Raw genomic sequence first — 20,267 nt, 5'->3', positions numbered from 1 at the left:
CATTTATTTCAACCTTTCTTATTTTTATAACTATAATAGTATTAGTATTTAAAAGGATTTGAGATTTTGTTTTTTTGCTAGTGTCATCAACCAAATAGAAAAGAAAATGAAAACAACAAATCAATCGCAATCTCCAATCATAACACCCACCAAAACGATAGTGTATATTTTTGCCGTACTAGAATTCAGTTATACAAGCTTCCATTTTTTTCAAAAAAAAAAGCAAAATAAAACCAAAGAATATACGTATAAAAAAAAAGAAATCCAAATAATCATCCCAACGGATATATCGTAGATGTAACAGCGGTTTGAATTATTCAATCAAAATCCAAATCAAAGTTATTAGATCTAAGCAAGATGTTGACGTATCCCTTTTTCAAAAGCTGCAACTCCAATAAAAATATACTTATCGATTAATTTTACATATTTTTAATACTACTTTATTTTCTATCACTTAATTCTCTAAATTAATGTCCAAGAATCATTTCGGTTATGGCTAATTGGGGAGTACAAATTAAGCAACGCAATGTACAACAATTACATTTGCTGAGTTAGCATATTGCTAAGCGGTGGCCTGTCACTCATAAAAAAACAAGAGCACACCATCATTTCTAGAGAGAGAGAGAGTGAGATCACACAAGAATTGAGTGAGTGAGAGAGCGGTATGGGAAAATCAACTCCGGCGTGTTTCAGGATCATCGGCTGCGGCGGCGATTCTGTCGACCATGACGATCTCCATACTCCCGAAGTATATATGCTATTGGTTTATTAATTTGATTTTTCAAAAATTGCTTTTTATCGATAATTTTATATAAGCTTTGTCTGCAATTGTGCCTGAATCTGAAATATATCCGTTTAGTATCAGTTGCTCGTCTGGTTTAGTAGCTCACATTTTGAATTCGTTAAATTGGATATCGATTAACGTGTTTAGTATGAATATGCTTTGTTTCTTTTTCTCTCATCTTTTGTTAGTTTACTGCTCGGTCTATGACAGAGGCCGTGATGGATTTAATATTTCTTGTGCTTGCTATACACATTGAAATGGAATTGGAAAATTTCATCTTTAAAGTAGATGCATTCGCGAGTATAGGTAGTTGATTTGGTTGAACTCTAACTGAATCGGTGCAGGAAAATTCCTTTTCATAAATTGATCAGGTTCATTATCTAATTTCCATTGGAGTCTTATTAGTTATTGCTTGCTTCCTTTTCCACTCTTGCCTTTTTATAGACAGAGATCACTTCAATGCCATTGTATGATACTTCTTGGTTCACTTGTTTCAAGTAATTCAAATCCAGTTGTGGTGTCTTAGCCATTTGTCGATTTTCATAGCTTACGAGCTATCAAAACATGTGTCTTTAATGCTAAAATTCAGTTTTAGACTTTCATCATTCATAAGAGTTTCATAAACATTATGAGTGATATCTTTGAATTCTTATTTTAATCTTGGCTGCATTAAGCTGATTTTCTTAGTCCAATCCATGTTGTTTAATGGTGAATTCTTTTGAGTACTTAATGTTTATAGAATGTTAAAGAAAATAAGCGCATGGAAACTTATAGAACACTTTGGAAATGAAACGGAAAATACAATTGGAAATTGGAATAAAAGATAACTCCTAAAAAAGACCCTCTTTCCTTCACGGAAAGCCTCGACAATGTCGTTCAATACATAAGATATTCTGGTGTGCTCATCAAACATTCAGGCACAAATATATAAGTCTACTACATAAATGCATAAAGAAGATCATTGAGGAAAAAATACATAAAATGATAGTCCCCTCCACTACTCTGCTCCACCATAACCGACGGCCACTACTTGTAACTGAAATAACAACTGCCAACATTAATGTGTATCAATTGCACCTCTGTTGAAATAGCCTTGTCCTCAAGGCTGGGTCTGAAACCTAAACACTTCGCATGGATTGATGGAGGTTCATACTCAAGTTTACAAACATGAGTATGAAAGCATAAATGAAGAGGCCCTAAGAACATGAAGGAAGGGATGCTTGAGTACAGATTGGTGGGTAGCGACCACTGAAACGACACGCTGGTGCAGGAGCAGGCGCGGAGCTGGAGTGTCTTGCCGATGATGGAAAGGAAACAACAGTCGTTCCTGCTGGAGCAAGAACTAGCTACGAAAGATAAGTAACATCGATAACAAGTTCATGCATAGAAACTACTAAGATCGTTGACTTGACATGAGCAGCAGACGCTGCCACGTAAACAGGAGGTAGGGACAGTGGTGTTGTTGCGAGCAGGGTTGGAATGAGGTCTGGACGAAGCCACAAAGTTGGACAAACACCGGAGTTGCATGAAGCACACGGTTCTGGTGGTGCTGCTACCAGAATCAGGGGATTGTTTTCCCTAGCTGGCTCATTCTGAGTTGTCAAACACTTCAGAGACAAAGCTTCACACATGTAGTGGTCAAGAGTCTACTAGTTTTGAATTGAGTCTTGTTTTAGGCATTCATAGCATCCATACAAGAATTTTGCTCTTCCATGCAGGCCTCTATTTATTCCATACGAGTATTGTTATCTTCCTACGCTTTTTCTAATGCCTCGCCACAACCTTTCGTGTGTGTAGTCATTTCTTTTCACGTTCTCGGAGCCAATTTGTTAGACAAAAAAGCGAACGGAAACTCATCGAACACTTTAAAAATGAAATTGGAAATACGGTTGAAATGAAAGATAATTCCTTCAAAAGAAGACCCCCTTTTCCTTTACGGAAAGCCTCGACAATGTCGTACAATACATAAGATATTTTGGTGTGCTCATCAAACATCCAAACACAAATACTCCCTCCTTCCCAAGCTACTTGCACAATATTCCATCTGGACCATCCCAAGCTACTTGCACCATTTTTTTGCAAAAACTTTATTTTCTCTCCTATGTTAACTCTCTCATTCTCTTTTCTACTTTATTCTATTTCACACGGTTGTGACAGAATAGAGTAATTGTGTAATCGAGACGAACATGAAACGTAAGAGACACATGTTTACATGGTTCACCAACGTTGTGTTGACTACGTCCACGGGTAGAAAAGGAGAAAGGTTTAGGGTTGATTCAGATTGTTTTCCGGATTACAGTGTTATGTTCCATACTTCTATATAAATAGGCACATAGATGACGGGCTAGGCCCCGTTTGGCTAGCGGCAAACAATACAGATTCAAGGCATACTAACACACACTTTATTCTCTCTCCACTTAACCTTTATACATCAATTCCTTAATCCGCAAAAATCATATAGGAAATGATAAATGATAGTTTCCTCCACTACTCCACTCTGTGGTAAGTGGTAACCGACGGCCACTACTTGTAACCGAAGTAGTGGTTGCCTACATTAAGGCGTATTAAATTAATTTGAACACTTCGGAAATGAAACTGTAAAATATGATTGAAATAAAAGATAACTCATTAACTCCTTGTAAAGAAGACCTTCTTTCCTTTGTGGAAAGCCTCGACAATGCCATTCGAATACATAAAATATTCTAGTGTGCTCATCAAACTTCCAAGGTTCCAAGCGGAAATATATAATAGTCTCCTACATAAATGCATAAATAAAATCATTAGGGAAATGATCAATGAAAGTTTCCTCCACTACTATACTCCATCGTAACCGAAGTAACGGCTGCCAACATTAATGCGATTCATTAAATCAGCTAATACATGATCGCAAAATGGCCCCAATCAATCATCAAATCGAATATAACCAAACACGACAAATAGTGAATGTATATACAATCTACTGCATCATTCATATCTATTTCTATGGTGTTTTTCTGTAGAAGGCATGAAAGTACTCACCAACTTCCACTTTTAATGTTAGATGTTAGGTGGTACTCTAGCAAAAATGTACTCCCTCCGTTTCCTAAAAATAGGAACTTCGGAAACGGCATGGGTTTTTTAATGTAAAATTGGTAAAGTGAAAAAGTAGTGGATTTACTGTTAGTGGATTGGGGTCCATTTTCTAAAATGGGAAGTTTCTATATTTAGGAAACGAACCAAAAAGGAAAGAGTTTCTATTTTTAGGAAACGGAGGGAGTTTCTATATTTAGGAAACGAACCAAAAAGGAAAGAGTTTCTATTTTTAGGAAACGGAGGGAGTAGTATTTTCTGTCACAAAGCTGATGCTGGATAATGCTGCTGAAACTACATCTTTGTGCTTTAGATGCTATAGTATATGGCCCCTCTAGTCACTTAGTACAGTTGGCTTAAAAGGCAGTTAGAAATGAAATTGATTGGTAATATCATTGTACGGCAATATCTGTTGAATGATTGCCTCACTCCTAGTTTCCAGTTGGAAGTAGTGAGCAATTAAAACTATGCCTACCTGTAACAACAGGGGATGTGCCTTTTGTTTATTTTGGAAATGCTCTTCATTCACCTCTGAATTTGTAAGGACTTGTTATGTTCAGAGGTTATATATTATGATATTTTGTTGAAATCTATCTACTCCTTATATATTTTGTACTTAGTATATTTCTAAAGCCTTATTGTGAAAAGATTTCAAATGTGCACGTGACCCAAATTTTGATCATCTTTTGATTTTTTGCTCAAGTAAAAATGCACATGCAAAACCTGGCTACTGACTTTAGGAAGTTTAATGATACTTTCTTCTCATGTTTTATGAATTTAATTGTTGAGATACGAAACTAGGAAGATATTTTTAAGGAGAGTAAAGTTACAAAGGGGACAAGGAATTCTGTATAGTGTGTAGAAAAGCTATCTCGATTTCATAATGTACCGATTAATCCATTAATTTATATGTTACTTCAAACTTTCTGATGATTCCTAGTCATAGTACAATGGAATTTTCATTTTGATCGCAACCTCTAAGAATTTGAATCCTAGATACACAACATCAACTAAATGTAAAACATGTTTCACTTAATTGATGCTTATCCCGGCAACAGGACAACAGCGACTTGCTTTGTGTGCCGGACTAAATGCATAAGGTTGCTTTGCTAATTAAAGTAGTAATTATCTGCTTGCAATTTTCTTTCCGAGATAATTAAGATTTTATGTTCCTCTAACAGTAAACATAGTTCTGGTGTATTTTATATTGGGGTCGTATGGTTGCAGCATGCAGTTTTCTCTCTATAGTATTTGTCCTCTCTGTTATCTGCTCGCAATTTTTTTTCCCGAGATAAATTCTTAATTTCCTGAGTTTTTCTTTTGCTTTTAGTAACTCTATTCCACAAAATGTAGTAAAAAACGTTGGCACTGTTTGAGCCCCATATATTTGTACAGGTGGATACTTTTTTTGGAAAATTGTAGATACGGTCCTCTTCCCCCCTCCCCAACCTGCGTCCATACTCGGTAGTATATTTATTATACTAAAAACCATGATTGCGCTTTCACAACTGTAATTAATTTTCTTTTTATCATTTCTTGTGTAAAACATTGCTCAGGCATGCATGAAATATATCTGGTTTTTGTTGCAGTTCTATCATACAATGTTTCCATCAACAATATAAAGTTAATTCTGTTATTATAGTGGTTACTTGTACGAGTGCCCTAGGTAGCTAGTTATGATCTTGTGAAGCTTTCTCTGATTTGGGATTTGGGGGCATGGACACTGAACATCAAGTTTTGAGAAAATGTCCATGTTGTTTCATTCCTTTTAATGTTATTTTAACTTATTTACAGAGCAAGGCCTCTAGTGATCGGCGTGGGTGGAGTTTCCGGAAGAGATCTGCAAGACATCGTGTGCTGAGTAACAGTGTTACTTCTGAAGCCCCTGCATTGACCAACAAGGAAAGTCAAGAATCTATTTCTGTCAACTGCCAAGTGCAGCCTGATCTGACTATTACAGGGAAGACCACAGACGTTCAGCAGAAAGAAGAAAAGACCATAGCAGTTCAGCAGAAAGAAGAAAAGCCCACAGTAGTTCAGCAGAAAGAAGAAAAGCCCACAGTAGTTCAGCAGAAAGAAGAGAATACTAGAGAAATTCTACAGACAGAAGAGAATACTAAAGAAATTCTTCAGAAAGTAGAGAAGTCCACAGAAATTCTGCAGAAAGAAGAGAATACTACAGAAATTCTTCAGAAAGAAGAGAAGTCCACAGAAATTCTGCAGAAAGAAGAGGACACCACAGAAATTGAGCAGAAAGAAGAGAAGACCATAGAAATTCTGCAGAAAGAAGAGACGGCCACAGAAATTCTGCAGAAAGAAGAGAAGACCACAGAAATTCCGCAGAAAGAAGAGAAGACCACTGAAATTCTGCAGAAAGAAGAGAGGATTGAGTTGCCTTGCCTTGTCAGTCAAGCATCCAGAGAGAATGACTTGGGAGCAGATGCACCTCCTGATGAGCACTGTATTATTTTAATCCAGACTGCTGTTAGGGGGCTGCTGGTATGCCAACGTGTTCTTGTATTACATTCTAAGTTAATGAGTCATATTTATGCATCATTTTTGTTTTGTCTTACCAGGCTCGACGATATCTGTTGAAGCAAAAAAGTGCAACCAAATTGCAAGCTGTTGTCAGAGGACACATAGTTCGCAGCCATGCAGTGGGAACTCTTCGGTGTGTACAAGCCATCATTAAAATGCAAGCTCTTGTTAGAGCACACCATCCCCGTTTACAGGTTAATAATGATCAGACTCATTGGTAACAATTTAATTAGCTTTCCATATTCCACTGCCCCTTGTTTCCACTGTTATTAGGCTGCTCATCCCGGAAAACCTAACAACCCTAAACGGTTTCAATTTCAACCGATCTGTAGTTGGAATAGAGGCCGTGTACTGACTGCAAGTGTGGAGTCGGAACAAATCTTCCTCTTAACTATAAGCAGCCTTATGATCTATCTATATATAGAACATGGACTAAATAGTTTGATCTTCATCCCTATTTTTCCTACGATGTTTTATTTTAACTTCTGATCATTCCTTCATTTTCAGAATAAGAAAGAAGCCAAAGCAAGTCAGCCACACACTTATGTATCCATTGAGAAGCTTCTTAGTAATGCCTTTGCTCGTCAGGTGAATGACTGTTTCTGATATACTGCTTGTTGTAATTGATGTTTTTATTTTAGCTTTTATTCCATAGAACAGGGGTAGTTTATTTAGACCTTGACTTGCTTACTGAATTTTGATTCAAGCTCATGGAAGCTTCACCAAGGACCAAACCTACGAACATCAAGTGTGACCCCTCAAAACCTGACTCAGCTTGGACATGGCTGGAGAGATGGATGTCTGTTTCATCAGTGAGCAATGAAGAGCCACATGAGACTGAAGCAGTGGTGGAGAAACAAAAGGATAATCTTGGACATCCTGGTCGCAACGAAGAGTACCCTTCAGTTCAAATAATTCCTTTGTCAACAGATTCTGAATCTTGTTTGAATGCATCAGATGATGTTTCCAATGATAACAAGATGACAAAATATGATGCAAGCATCTTAGACGTCCATCTGCAGAATAGTGATCAATCAGATCCAAAATGTGAGATGCAAGAATCTTCTCCCGCTGAGATAAAAAAGACAGATTTGGTTGATGTTATGGAAGAGTCACAAAATGAGGAAGTACAAAATGAGGTGATGGAGGTGGATTATTTTCTCAAAAAAGAGGAAACAGGAATTGTTCAGGAAGCACCTGATTGCGAAAAGTTTTCCAGCATGCAACCTGAAACAGAGGTGAAACTTATTTCAAGAAAGGCAAGTAATCCTGCTTTCATTGCTGCACAGTCAAAATTTGAAGAACTGAGCTTGGCTGCCCCATCTGCAAAACTAGACACTTCCTCAGGTCAGGATCCTGGAATTGAATCTAGTTTGGACAAGGTTTCTTCTGCAAATCAAGATCAACTATTCAGGTCTGGGGACAAAGACAGTGGATTAGTTGGAAACCTCACTTCCAATGTTTCCACAGTTCAAATAGGTAGCTCTGATTGTGGGACCGAACTTTCCACTTCTTTGATCCTAGATTCACCAGATAGGGCTGAAGAGGTTGGAGCCAATGAAAGTGAAACAAAAACAAAAGTTTCAGATGCAACTTATGCTGATCCTTCATGTAATAGCAAAACTAAGCTGGAAAGGAATGAAAGTGTTGACTCAGTTTCTGGTGAATCTCATAATTCTTGCATACCTGCAAATACACCACAGCTGGACAAGCCAGTGGATCTGAGCCATCAAGAGGTAAAGCCAGAATCTGAAACAAGCCACCAGTTGAATAAATTAGCATCTGAAGCTTCTCCCAGAAAAAATGAAGCTACCCCTGAACTTGTAGCAACACCGTCCAGCCAAGGGTCTGTCAAAAGAAAAAAAAATAAAGGTGAAAAAAGTCAGTCCAATCGCAACAGTAAGCCTTCATCGGATGATAAAAAGCCCTCCAATCTTACTCCAGACTCTGCTAATAGAAGTAGCTTGGATCAGTTACAGGAGCATAAATCAGGAAAGAGGCGAAACTCCTCTGGTTCAGCAAAACCGGATCATAAGGAACAGGATCCAAGAGATAGTAGTAGCAGGAATTCTCTACCAAGCTACATGCAAGCTACTGAATCTGCAAGAGCCAAGACTACAGCAAATGGTTCTCCAAGATCAAGTCCTGATGTCCATGACAAGGAGATCTACATAAAGAAGAGACACTCACTACCTGGTACTGATGAAAGGCAAGGATCTCCTCGTATTCATCGTTCACTGTCACAAACACAACAGAACACAAAGGGAAATGCAAGCCATTCTCCTCAAGGTAGATTATTAACTTTCTCGTGATTTTTCTGTTTTATATGCCTTGTTGATATTAATGCCAATCACCATACCAGTTTCCCTCAGGCCAGAAAGCATTCTCAGGTCTCATTAGATTGTCATATTTGAAACTTATTCAGTGAACAACCTAGAGCTAGATCTTAATTTGCCTTTTTCTTTGTTTATCTCTGATACTATCCACACACAAGCTTAGTAGTATATAATATTCCTCTTAAGATATTCCTTAGAAGGAAAGAAGGCACATGATAATTGATAAGACACTCATTGAACACCAGCAACATTTTCCACTTGCAATTTACTGATATCTTTTTCACTCGTGGATGTTGGTCCCTAGTTGATTACAATGTGAAAAAATATCGAACCACTCATTGTATCCATGCATGTCAAGGAAAAACTGAGTGGTAATCCTGTGATTCGTGTCGTGGATCAGCAAATATGTTTAATGAGGTTGATGATTGCTAAAACATACATGACTTGGTTGTTACATGGGCTGGATCTCGGGGTGTTAGTGCAGACCCATATGCAGAGAAAGAAAGTCTTGGGTTGTCATACTATATAGTACATTGATTTGTTTGCCGCTTCCAGATTACAGATCATGCACGCACATATACTTGTTATCATTCTGTATTTCTGTTACATTCTTAACATATTTTATGATTATGCTTAGAAGCTGTGTTCATCGCATTTAACTAATTTTAGAATGCCCGTGCTTATATTTCAGATCGGAAGTGGCGACGGTGAGTTCAGATATTTTGGCTGATGGGGATATGTCTGACCTGTCCAATAAGTATCTTTAACTTGGATTGCTTTGAGAGATCTGTTGCTTTGTTTGCTTGCTTGCATACTGTGAAGAATATATAGGTTTGTTATTATCCCAACTGGAGAGATATAGAGACACTGAGATTACATGTAACTTACCAGATTGCTGTTTCCCTTTCTTTGATTTGCCTTTTTCTGATATTCTTTCACTTCTGTTTTCATTTTCTTCCTCTTTTTTTTCTTGCCAAAAAATGCTTGGTAACTTGAATTAGGTTTGGGCGACGCTGTTTATTTCTTTGGCTTGATTTTCATTAATATTATATTCTACTGGCCTATACTGTTATTTACCACTTGTAAATTGTAATGAATTGATCTATCAGACTGTGTCACGTATACACTACTGCCTTCTCTCTCTCAAAACGCCCCCAGGAGTCACACTTGAGACTTGAGAGTGGGAAGGTGTTGAGTTTCTAACCTTTAATTTCTACTGAAAATTTGATACAGTTTACTATTTCGGTCCGTCCTTGAAAATTTGATACACTTCACTTTTACCATTTTTGGTAGTGGATCTTATATTCCACTAACTCATTCCTACTCACATTTTATTATAAAACTAATACTTTAAAAGTAGAACTCACATTCCACCAACTTTTTCAACTCACTTTCCATTACATTTCTTAAAACCCGTGTCGGGTTAAAGTGTAGCAAATTTTGGGGGATGGAGGTAGTATCTTTCTATTTTATTTTGGCGTGTCTATCTTTCAATCACTTTCTTAATTTACAATTTGCAGTAAAACTCCCATCGTCATTACCAAAATTATTTTTCATGTAGCGAAAACCCATTTTGAGATATCAAAACCTTGTTTTTTTATCAGCATCATGATCCTAGATCCAACAAGATTTAATTGAAGAAATTTGAGCGGTTCAGCCCCTTTGGAAATTGTTAAATATAAACCCTCACATTAGATCCAACAAAATTCATTAATATAAAAAAACACAGAATTTGTTTTAGGTAACAAACATACACTATTATTAAAATTATATTTGAGTTGATCGAGTGTGTACTTTGCGAACTCTTAAATAAATACTGATGAGATGTATACTGTCAAGATATCTTTCTTTTATCAGCTTTAAATATAGGGATATTTATCCTTAATACTACAAATTTTGTCAATTTTGGTAATTACTATGAACTTTAAAATTGATTTAAAATATGACAAATTTTATATTTTATTTGTTATTTTCCACAACAGTTCAATCATAATATCCAATTAAATTACATGCATTTTTTTTATCTTATTTGATACTACTAAATCGACATTATTTTCTACACGACTTTTTATCCTACTTGCAACAAATTTTAAAATGTGGTCTAAAATATCTTAAACTTTTCACCATTGTCCAAGTAGAATAAGTTTTTCACTGAAAATATCTATTTTGGTTATAGATTGGGAAATAACAAACAAAATGTAAAGTTTATGATATCATGTACTCCCTCCGTCTGCTATTAGGAGCCCCATCTAAGTTCGATACGAGTTTTAAGAAATATTTCCTTCGTCCCACAATAAGAGTCATATTTTACCATTTCGTCCATCCCACAATAATAGTCACATTCCACTAACTCACTTCACTCATATTTTATTATAAAATCAATATAAAAAAGTAGATCTCATATTTCACCGACCTTTTCAACTCACTATTCTTTACATTTCTTAAAACTCGTTGTAGCAAAAGGTGATGCGGTCACCCTGGCCGCCCCCACACCCCGGCCCGACAGTTTGTGAGGGGGTTCAATAAGGGTACACAGCAGCCCGTTAGAGAGGAGGCCTTCAACCCACTGTCCTGACAGGAGCCCATCTCCCAAGGCCTCACACTTGTGCCTGAGAGATGGAAGCTCCCACACGCCAGTAGTGGGATTCGAACCCAGCTCCTTGTAGCAATATCTGCTCCCCCGGAACCAACTGCGCTAAGCCCCTGCGGGCAACATTTCTTAAAACTCGTGCTCACACTAAATGTGACTCCTATTGTAGGACAGAGGGAGTATAAAGAAAGTTGGTGAAGAAAGATAGTGGAATGTGAGATCAATTTTTATATATACTTATTAGTTTTATAAACGTGGGTGAAATAATTCAATAGAAAGTGAGATATACATATCATTTATAGTAAAAGTAAACCAATACTCTTAATGGTAGATGGACTAGAATGATAAATCAGACTCCTAATGACGAACAGAGGGAATATCAATACAAAGTTCACGAGAAATACCCGAATTTGTCAAAATTTTATGATTTTAGAGACCAATATCGTTAAATTTAAATACTCCCTCTGTCCCACTAGAAATGAAACGTTTTCCTTTTTAGGCTGTCCCGTTAAAAATGAAACGTTTCTTAAAATAGAAATAACTTTATCTCTACTTTTCCCTCTCTCTTAGGGGTGGCGAAACGGGTTACCCGCGGGTATCCGCACCCGACAAGTCGGGTACCCGTACCCATTTTACCCAAATTTGTTGTCCCAATACCCGCCCCGCGGCATACCGGGATTACCCGATACCCGTGTCGGGTATCCCGTACCCGATATTGCGGGTACCCGTACCCGACCCAAAATCCTAATAAAAAATTTGAAAACCATTATAACCGTCAATGTTCCCTAATTTACTTTATTAATATCGATGGTGATGTTGAATAAATTGAGAATAAAAGTGAGGGGACACTTTATAGCTAATTCCGGTGAGTTTTCAATTGTATGTTCGTTGGAATATAAAAATGTTTTAAAAGGACTCTTATATTATATAAAGTACTTCCATTATTTCCCCTTAATAGAGGTATTTCAATTTCTTCACTCATTTTGGAAATATAATAATAGAAATACTCTTCTCTACATTATTATCTCTCTAACTTTATTTTTTTTCCGTTCTAACTATTTAGTTTAAAATTTTTAAAATGAGTGCGTATATGGCTATTAAGTAAGTAGGAGTATTATTTCACTATTTACTTTTTTTCTCCACTTTGACTATTTAAACACATTTATTAATATGGAACGGATGGAGTATTAAAAGATAGAATATGGCTAATACTAATAATAACGGGTATTATCGGGACTAACGGGTATACCGCGCGGGTAGTGGGCATACCCGCTACCCGCAAAACTCTAAAACACACTACCCGATCCCGTCCCGTTTTCCGTTATCGTCGGGTAGCGGGTAACCAATACCCGGCGGGTAGCGGGTCGAGATGGGAATTACCCATTACCCACTACCCATTTTGCCACCCCTACTCTCTCTTACTTTACTCTCTCTTCTTTAACTCATAAAACAACACTATATAAAATCATGTGCCAAAAAGCAAACGTTTCATATTTATTGAGACGGAGGGAGTATAAATTATTAAAACAATTTTTCTTATTAAAGTAAAATACAAGTTTGCACGTGGATGGCCTAAACTCAAAACAGTCGACTCAGCTCGCAGCGAAGCAATCAAACATAGAAATTAGAATAGCGCTGCAAATGAACACAGCATTATCTCTTCTGTTCTGTTGTTGTATTCTGCAACAATAATTAGTAACGAATAAACTAAAAATGAAAATAAGAGGTGGATCTACGGCTCCAATTTAGGGTTTTCTTCCTCATTCGTTTCGGCTTTCGTTTTTCTAATTTTTTTTTCCTCCCTCTTATCCGACAAGCTTATGAAGGGACAATCGACTAAAACTTATTCGCCAATTAGGGTTTTGTATGCGCGGCAAAGAAAATTGGGCGATTGCAGTTATAAGATATAATCTATGATCTAACCATACGAAACGGCTTATTTGATTTGTTAATATGGGAGGATCGCAGAAATCAAAGAGGGTTTCATGGGCTACTGAAGTTAATCTATGTCAGGTAACTCTTTTATAAAAATTTCATTTCTTATTGTTGACTTTTGCTTGACTTACAATTGATTTACAAATGTGTTGAGAAAGCATCGAGTCCTTTAGCTTCTTGGTGTGTGTGATAATGATAGACTTTAATTGACACAGCAATGGTGCTAAGTTAGCAAAGAAGCTAGGCCTGTATCGGCTGGGAAACAATGATAGACTTTAATTCGTTGAATTCACTCTGATGGTATCTGTAATATTGGGAATATCCTCTCTTATTAGTATTACTAAGAATATTTTATCAAGAGGGGTCCATAAATTAAACCAGGCTATAAATGATGCTGCTATGTAAAAGACACATTTGGTTTTTGTATAAGCCTTAATTGTATAGTATAGATTGATATTGTTATGATGTTGTGTAGCTAATGTAGTTACGAAAGTGAACCTTTAGCACTTGCTTCATGTTTTATGGTTTTAAGTGAAGCACAGTATTGTCAATCCATTCAACTACAGCCATGTTTCCGGATCAGTAGATCACCCCTTTCCTATTGAAGATTTTCCAATTGTTTACCCATTCATTTATTTGAATGAAAATATGCCACCTTCCGCTACCCAGGATTAAGTGTTGAGAGTGTATTATACTATTATTAGCCACTGCCTATTGGTCAGTTCTTGAAGTATTGGATTCTGGTAAATACTATATGGATTCAAGACTCTGTATTGGCATTGCTTTTGTAGCAGTAGTTCTGAGTTGGTACATGGAGGATGAGGCATTGGTATTACTCTCTATGAGTTTGTTTGCCTCATCAGTTACATTAACTTTGCGCATTCCACGGGATGAAGTGATGAACTAATTATCTTCACTAATGGAGTGTTTGCTTTTGTTGATGATGGCTTCTTTGTAATAGTTGTTGGTTCACCACTTATTTTCTGTTTTCAAGTTGAGTTCCATATGGCAGCTTTCTGCGACAATATATTGAATCAATGCCTTAGTATGAAAATCTTTTCAAAGACGATGTATGTTATTATAAATCAGGTTACGTTTTTTTTGCTAATGTGAATGCTTTGGATAGTAGTTGTGTGTGTTATGCGTGTGGTAATATTGGGTGACTGTTGCCTGGCGTGCACACTGCGCGTGCAGGGGGGTGTTATGAAGATGGAAAAGTTGAATAATACAGAGCAGCAGAAGGACAAAAAGTTAGGGGGGAGAGAAGAGAAATGGTGACAAATTATAATGGATAATGTGGACCTGGACCTTTTATAATGCCAACTTATCGTTAAGTTATATAGGGTACGGAATGCGGATTGATTGTTCCAAACTCTTTAAATGAAAATTTGTATTGCAGTTTAAGGTAATCTATCTTTACTGTTAATCACTCACCTCAATTACCATTTGTCATCCCATCTTAATATATAAACATAACATGTTTTGTCCTTCCAGAATTTACAGACCCGAGAAAAACTGTATATGGTTTCTTAATTTTGTTGATGATACTGTTTTAGATTGCTTTGGATAAATTGGCCAGACATTGTCAATACAATTAATGCATATCTTCCCTTAAGATCAGTACTCTGATAGTAGATGTTAAAAGCACCAGACAACATTACTATAGGCTCACCTTATTAATTACTAGTATTAGTTTCTTTAAAATTTTGGGGAAAGCACTTTTCTAATTTTAAGCATGAGATGATGCGACCATGAAGGTTTGTGGATGTAAATGTGAGAGCATAATCATATCACTCTCCACCTTCCTTCCGGCATTGGCATCGTTGCTTATACCAATGACCAAAGTGGGAGCATAATTATATCACTCTCCACCTTCCGTCCATCATTGGAATTGTTGTTTATACCAATGACTTACTTCGACTCATTATCCCACTCCAGCTTATGGTTTTTTTAATTTCAGACGAGTGTTCAGTCATAGGTTTTGCATTTGTTAATGTACTCCCTTCATCCCAAGGTAGATGTCAAACTGTTGTCTTAGTTTGTCCCACAGAAGATGTCACATTTCCTTTTTTCGGAAAAGTTCTTTCTCACATTAATGTATAAATATATATTCTCTCTCCATTTAACATACAATACAACATCTCCTAAAATCCCGTGCCATCACCCGAGCGTGACATTACCTCGGGACGGAGGGAATATTATTTACCGGTGAACCATGTCTGGTCCCTTGATGAAGGAAATTGATTTACAATCTCTATGTTTAATGGTCTTTAAAATTTTAAGCTGGCTGATATGGGGGACTTTAATCAATTCATGGATCCTTGGAGACCATATTTTCTTTATTATCATTTGTTGTTTGGAATAGTTTGGTAAATCACTATTCACTAGTTCAGTTGTGATGAGGTTGTATGTTTGTTAATACTGCATTTTTATTTCCTTTTCATCTTGGCAGGAGGATGTTGCCTCAATGCTCTAAAGTAGACTGGAGTATTGATGGTGATATGTTTGCTCCAGTATTAGTTAAACTTGATCTTATCATATCATTCTGGGCATTTAACTTCGCATTGTGAATGTAGTGACGGGTATTTCTTCTACCCAATGACTACAGGATATTAAAATGATTTACAATCATATGGGTCTGTTGGAGCGAAATTCAAGCATATTTACATCATTTTTATGCTTCACAAAAAGAAAGAGAAACGAACTGTCTAACTGTGCACATCTGTGACAGACCATCTTGTTGCATTCTCTTCAAGTTAAAAATGAATGGACATTACTTATAAATGGACCTTGGTGGGCTGACATTTACCCGTCAGTGGAGTAATGTTAAGTGCAACGTCCCTTATCTGTTTTTACCCATCTTCAGTTATGAAGTCTGTTTTGACTTTTCTGTTTGTTTATGTATCTTTTTTGTTGCTACTTCTTGTGCTTATCAGAAGCCATCATTCAGTTGCTTTGATGAATATATGATTGAGTTGTGATGAAAAGAGTCAGCCTGAATTGCTTCCTTTGTACTAATATATTTGTGTCAACAGGTAAGGCTGTTTTTGTCAGAAGAATGCCCTTCACAGGTTGGAATGGGAACCCAAGATCATCTCCTCCAGGCAAAGGCATGGTCGTTACAGGCAGGTGGCATGGCATCTGAAGACAACTTGCCTCCAGGGTTTGAGTTAAGCCAACCTGCAAATCCTTGGGCAGCGAAGCTATCTCATATATCTCTAGTGAAATGGAAACGTCCTCCTAGGGTATGTCTGATTGAATATAATGTTCCTTTCTCATTTAGGTTGTCCAAGTTATAGACTAGATGCATATTCTTGTCAGAGTTAAAAGTTTCACCAGGGGGTTGCAAAAGGCAGGGAATCTCTTACCTGCAAATCGTGCAGGTCTTCATTTTTATTTTATCTATGGTTTTCTGGTATTTTATTGGGAGAGGATGGAAAGAGTAAGGGGCACTATGATGTGGAGGACTTTGTTCTGATACTCACCCAGTAAACATATTTTTGTGTTGCAGATTGAAGTAGATAGCAGTTGGCGAGTCGTTGCTGGTGAAGAAAGCAGAGAAACAGAAACCCAGGATCAACGAGAAATGAGAGTGCTAGAAGCAATATATCCACGCCCATCAGCCATTCCTTTAAAGTGCGATGCATACCTCACTCTTGATGTTTCCTATTTTCTGTGCATCTTTGATGGTGATTATGCTTTATGTTGGCCTTGCTTGATTCTGTTTGTCGTCCTTTCTGTATTGAACTTTCTGCTGTGTGCAGCCCTTCTGCATTAGTCGGTGCAGAAGACTCGACTAGCAATGACCAATGCACTCCAGTGGTTCCTATCACATCAATCGAAGATGAAGATGCTTCAGTGGATACATTGTATGCCTCCATGGGACCAAACATAACTCCAATGATTTCCCAGCAACAGCACTCACCTCATGGGGAATTTTTATCTCAGGTCAACACTACTTTAACACCTTCTGTCGGTTCAGCAACAGGCATGGAACCTGATATTATAGCAGCTGCACAAGCTGCCTTGTCATCTCTCATGCCGAATAGTGATCAGAGGAACCTGATAGATCGTGAGCTGCTCATGAAAATTCTCAATGACCCAAAAATGATCGAGCAACTGATTGCAAACCATGCTACATCTGCCAGTGGGCAAAATGCGGCATCATCTAGCATGGCATCTTCATCCACTTTCCTTGGCATGTCGGTTATGGGAACCAAAAATGTTGCATCATATAGTTTGCCTGGAATACCATCAACTAGTGCACAGTATATCCCCAATTTGGCCTTGACTCCTAAGAGTTTAGCTTTTGATTCAGACATTATGGCTGTCCACCGAAGAGAGCCACTCCCTGGTCGTTTTACAAGACCAGAAATGGTTGTTCCATCACCTATTTTTGCAGCATCTGGAACTTATCATTCACCAAGTAGGACAGGATCCATCCCCCATCTACGACCATCGGTACCCGATGTCATATCCGTGCCCTCTCCATCAATAGCAGCTCCTGTAGCAAAGGATATAAACTATTATAAGAGCCTCATTCAGCAACATGGGGGAGAGAGAAGAGAGACTATGCCCCAGTTTTCTCATCAAAGTAACCAAGCCCCGGCGATGGGTCAAGAACCTCTGAATAACACGATGATGAGGCCAAGGGACACGAAGCCAAGGATAATGAAGCCTTGCATCTATTTCAACAGCCCGAGGGGTTGCAGGAATGGCCCCAACTGCACCTTTCAGCATGATGTATCACCGCAACAGAAAGTCAATAGTATTCCGGATGTTCAAGGTAATAAGAGAATGAAACTGGATAGAGAAATTACTGGTGCATAATTTTGCTCTCGATGCGTTTATTTTGTGTAAATCTTTGTTATTGTGATGATTCGTTTACCTATGTTCTTTTCCCTGAGGGCCAATTAATATTTCTTATTCCGTGCTATATTGCTATTATATTTTGTCCTCAATTTTGAGTTCTGGATAAAGAAGCTGCATTTCTTTTCTTTGTTATTGTTTTTAATTTGATACGAATAGTAGATGTGGCTTCTAATGGTTTCTAAGTTTGATTGAACTCTTTTCATGATTCAGTATGAATGCCTTTTGTTATTACAACTAAAATGATCATGTAAAAGGTACAAAATGAAGTCTGGATCTTTCATGAAATGCTCGAGACAGTACAATGTGAACAAGTTTATTTTGAAACCTAATTGCTTGATAACATTATTTTGCATAAAAACGCGAGAACACTTGCATTGATCGAACGTACAAAGTAACTGCATTTTAGTTTAAGTTAACTACACTCGAACGTTCCAGCCAATGATAGGCATCTACCATAAGTCTATACTATCAAACAAGTAAAACGCCTCGTGCCAGCCTGGCTGCTTCCTTAGTCTCGTGGATCGTCTCACAGCAGATCTAACCTCAGCACTATCTTCTTCTTCTCCTGCTCCAACCTCCTCCTCATCAAGAGCAATCACACCAATAGCAGCAACCTCTTGCTTCATCACTAATAATTCTGCTTTGATTGATGAGATTTCCTTCTGTAAAGAGCAAACTTGTGTTTCCATCGACTCAATAAGTTTATACTCCACCCTCTCAAGAATCCATCCCACATTCAGTTTATGCATCTTGAAATGGCGGAGCTCGGAGATCATGCCTTGAAGCTCTACACTCGAGAGATCAAGGCACTCAGCCTGCTCTAGCCTTTGGTAGACATGGCAGATTCTCTCCAGGAAGATGGACAGAAGATCGGATGATTTGACATCGTTGCCACTAGTTATGTCCCCGTATTTCTTGAAAATAGCTCTGAGCAGAGGGGCAGATTCAGATTTCACCCTGTGCTCATCCACATATTCAAAACCATGCTTGTAACAAGATTCCACTTCCTCATAATGAGTTCCTTCTGCAGCTTCTCCATATTCACATTCTGCTCTTCTCTTTCTTTCTGCCATTGATATGATATTTTCAGTATTTCTCACTCTGAAATTTGTTGTTTTTTTGGTACTCTGTAATATAGTTATATGCATGCCTTCTAGAAGATTTTGTAACACACCACAACACTGTCAACACAGACTGCATGAAGGGGAACTTTTGTACAAATCTGATTTGATGTTCTTTTACATTTTTTGTCCTAAATAATTATTTAATGCTATTTTCACTACTCCTATTTATGCACTTTCGGTTAAATTGATTTAGATATTAATATATCTCCACAATACTATTTATTTTGAAATTTATAATAATATAATTACACATTGCTTAGTTTAGATAAATTAATTATCATGTAGGCATTCAGCCTCTCCACCCCCTATAGCTTAAATCTCGACGGAAATTTTTTTCATGTGAAAATTGAGAGGGAGTAAAAAATTCATGTATTCATGATTCATGTACTAGTATTTTGTAACATATGGAACAATTCGTGTTTGAATCCTGTTTAGTACGCCTTTTGTTGTTTTTCGTAGCTATTTATTACTTGTAATTTATGTTTCTTTGGATTTTTCCAACCAATTTGATTCTTTAGTTCATTAGTAGCATTAATTTGTTTATATTTTTTATGCTCCTATTAGTAGAATTTCTTAGAGCCAGATTAATTCATTTATCTAGTAATTAAATACTTTTACTTAATAAGTACAATATGCGAATCAAATATTCGATTTTTATTTCTTCAACTTCAAGTGGTTTTACTTTCTTACGGGCATAAAAAAGTATAATGCTTTTACCTTGCGAGTGAAACGGAACAAAAATGGAGCTTATGCCTTAATTCATATTCCCGTTGTTTTAATAGAGACATTTCTTTCCGGTATAGAGTTTAAGAATAGTAGTATGTTAAATGAATGCTGAATAAAATATGAGAAAATAAAGTAAGATAGATGGAGAGAGAATAAAGTAAAAGAGAGAGTTACTTTTTCTTAAAAACAGAAATGACTCTGTTATCTTGAAACTTCCCAAAATAGAAAAATGACTCTATTAACATGGAATGGAGGAGTACCATGTTAAAGCTGCAAACATGTGAAAGTTGGAG

General features: G+C 37.1%; 3 protein-coding genes across 3 annotated transcripts; 2 read left to right on the top strand and 1 right to left on the bottom strand.

Moving 5' to 3' along the window:
* The first annotated feature begins 510 nt into the window (after nucleotides 1–510).
* Nucleotides 511–9,799, top strand: LOC125221482 (protein IQ-DOMAIN 32-like). The gene is made up of 6 exons (XM_089060862.1): nucleotides 511–748; nucleotides 5,648–6,352; nucleotides 6,430–6,585; nucleotides 6,899–6,979; nucleotides 7,099–8,680; nucleotides 9,419–9,799. The coding sequence occupies exons 1-6, from the start codon at nucleotides 665–667 to the stop codon at nucleotides 9,436–9,438; spliced, it is 2,628 nt and encodes an 875-aa protein (XP_088916988.1). The 5' UTR covers nucleotides 511–664; the 3' UTR covers nucleotides 9,439–9,799.
* Nucleotides 9,800–12,899: 3,100 nt separating this feature from the next.
* LOC148923035 (zinc finger CCCH domain-containing protein 6-like) lies at nucleotides 12,900–18,213 on the top strand. Its single transcript, XM_089061888.1, has 4 exons — nucleotides 12,900–13,330; nucleotides 16,288–16,497; nucleotides 16,764–16,888; nucleotides 17,017–18,213. Exons 1-4 carry the CDS (start codon nucleotides 13,271–13,273, stop codon nucleotides 18,080–18,082), a joined length of 1,461 nt encoding a protein of 486 aa, XP_088918014.1. The 5' UTR covers nucleotides 12,900–13,270; the 3' UTR covers nucleotides 18,083–18,213.
* A 360-nt stretch (nucleotides 18,214–18,573) lies between these two features.
* LOC148923034 (uncharacterized) lies at nucleotides 18,574–19,197 on the bottom strand. Its single transcript, XM_089060255.1, has one exon. It carries the CDS (start codon nucleotides 19,195–19,197, stop codon nucleotides 18,574–18,576), a length of 624 nt encoding a protein of 207 aa, XP_088916381.1.
* Between the last annotated feature and the right edge of the window lie 1,070 nt (nucleotides 19,198–20,267).

This window comes from Salvia hispanica, chromosome 6 (genome assembly GCF_029641045.1).
Source record: "Salvia hispanica isolate PSC_SH4W2 chromosome 6, Shi_PSC_v1, whole genome shotgun sequence".
NCBI lineage: Eukaryota > Viridiplantae > Streptophyta > Magnoliopsida > Lamiales > Lamiaceae > Salvia > Salvia hispanica.
The sequence above is the reverse complement of the archived record's forward strand: the minus strand, read 5'-3'. Positions and strand labels throughout refer to the sequence as shown.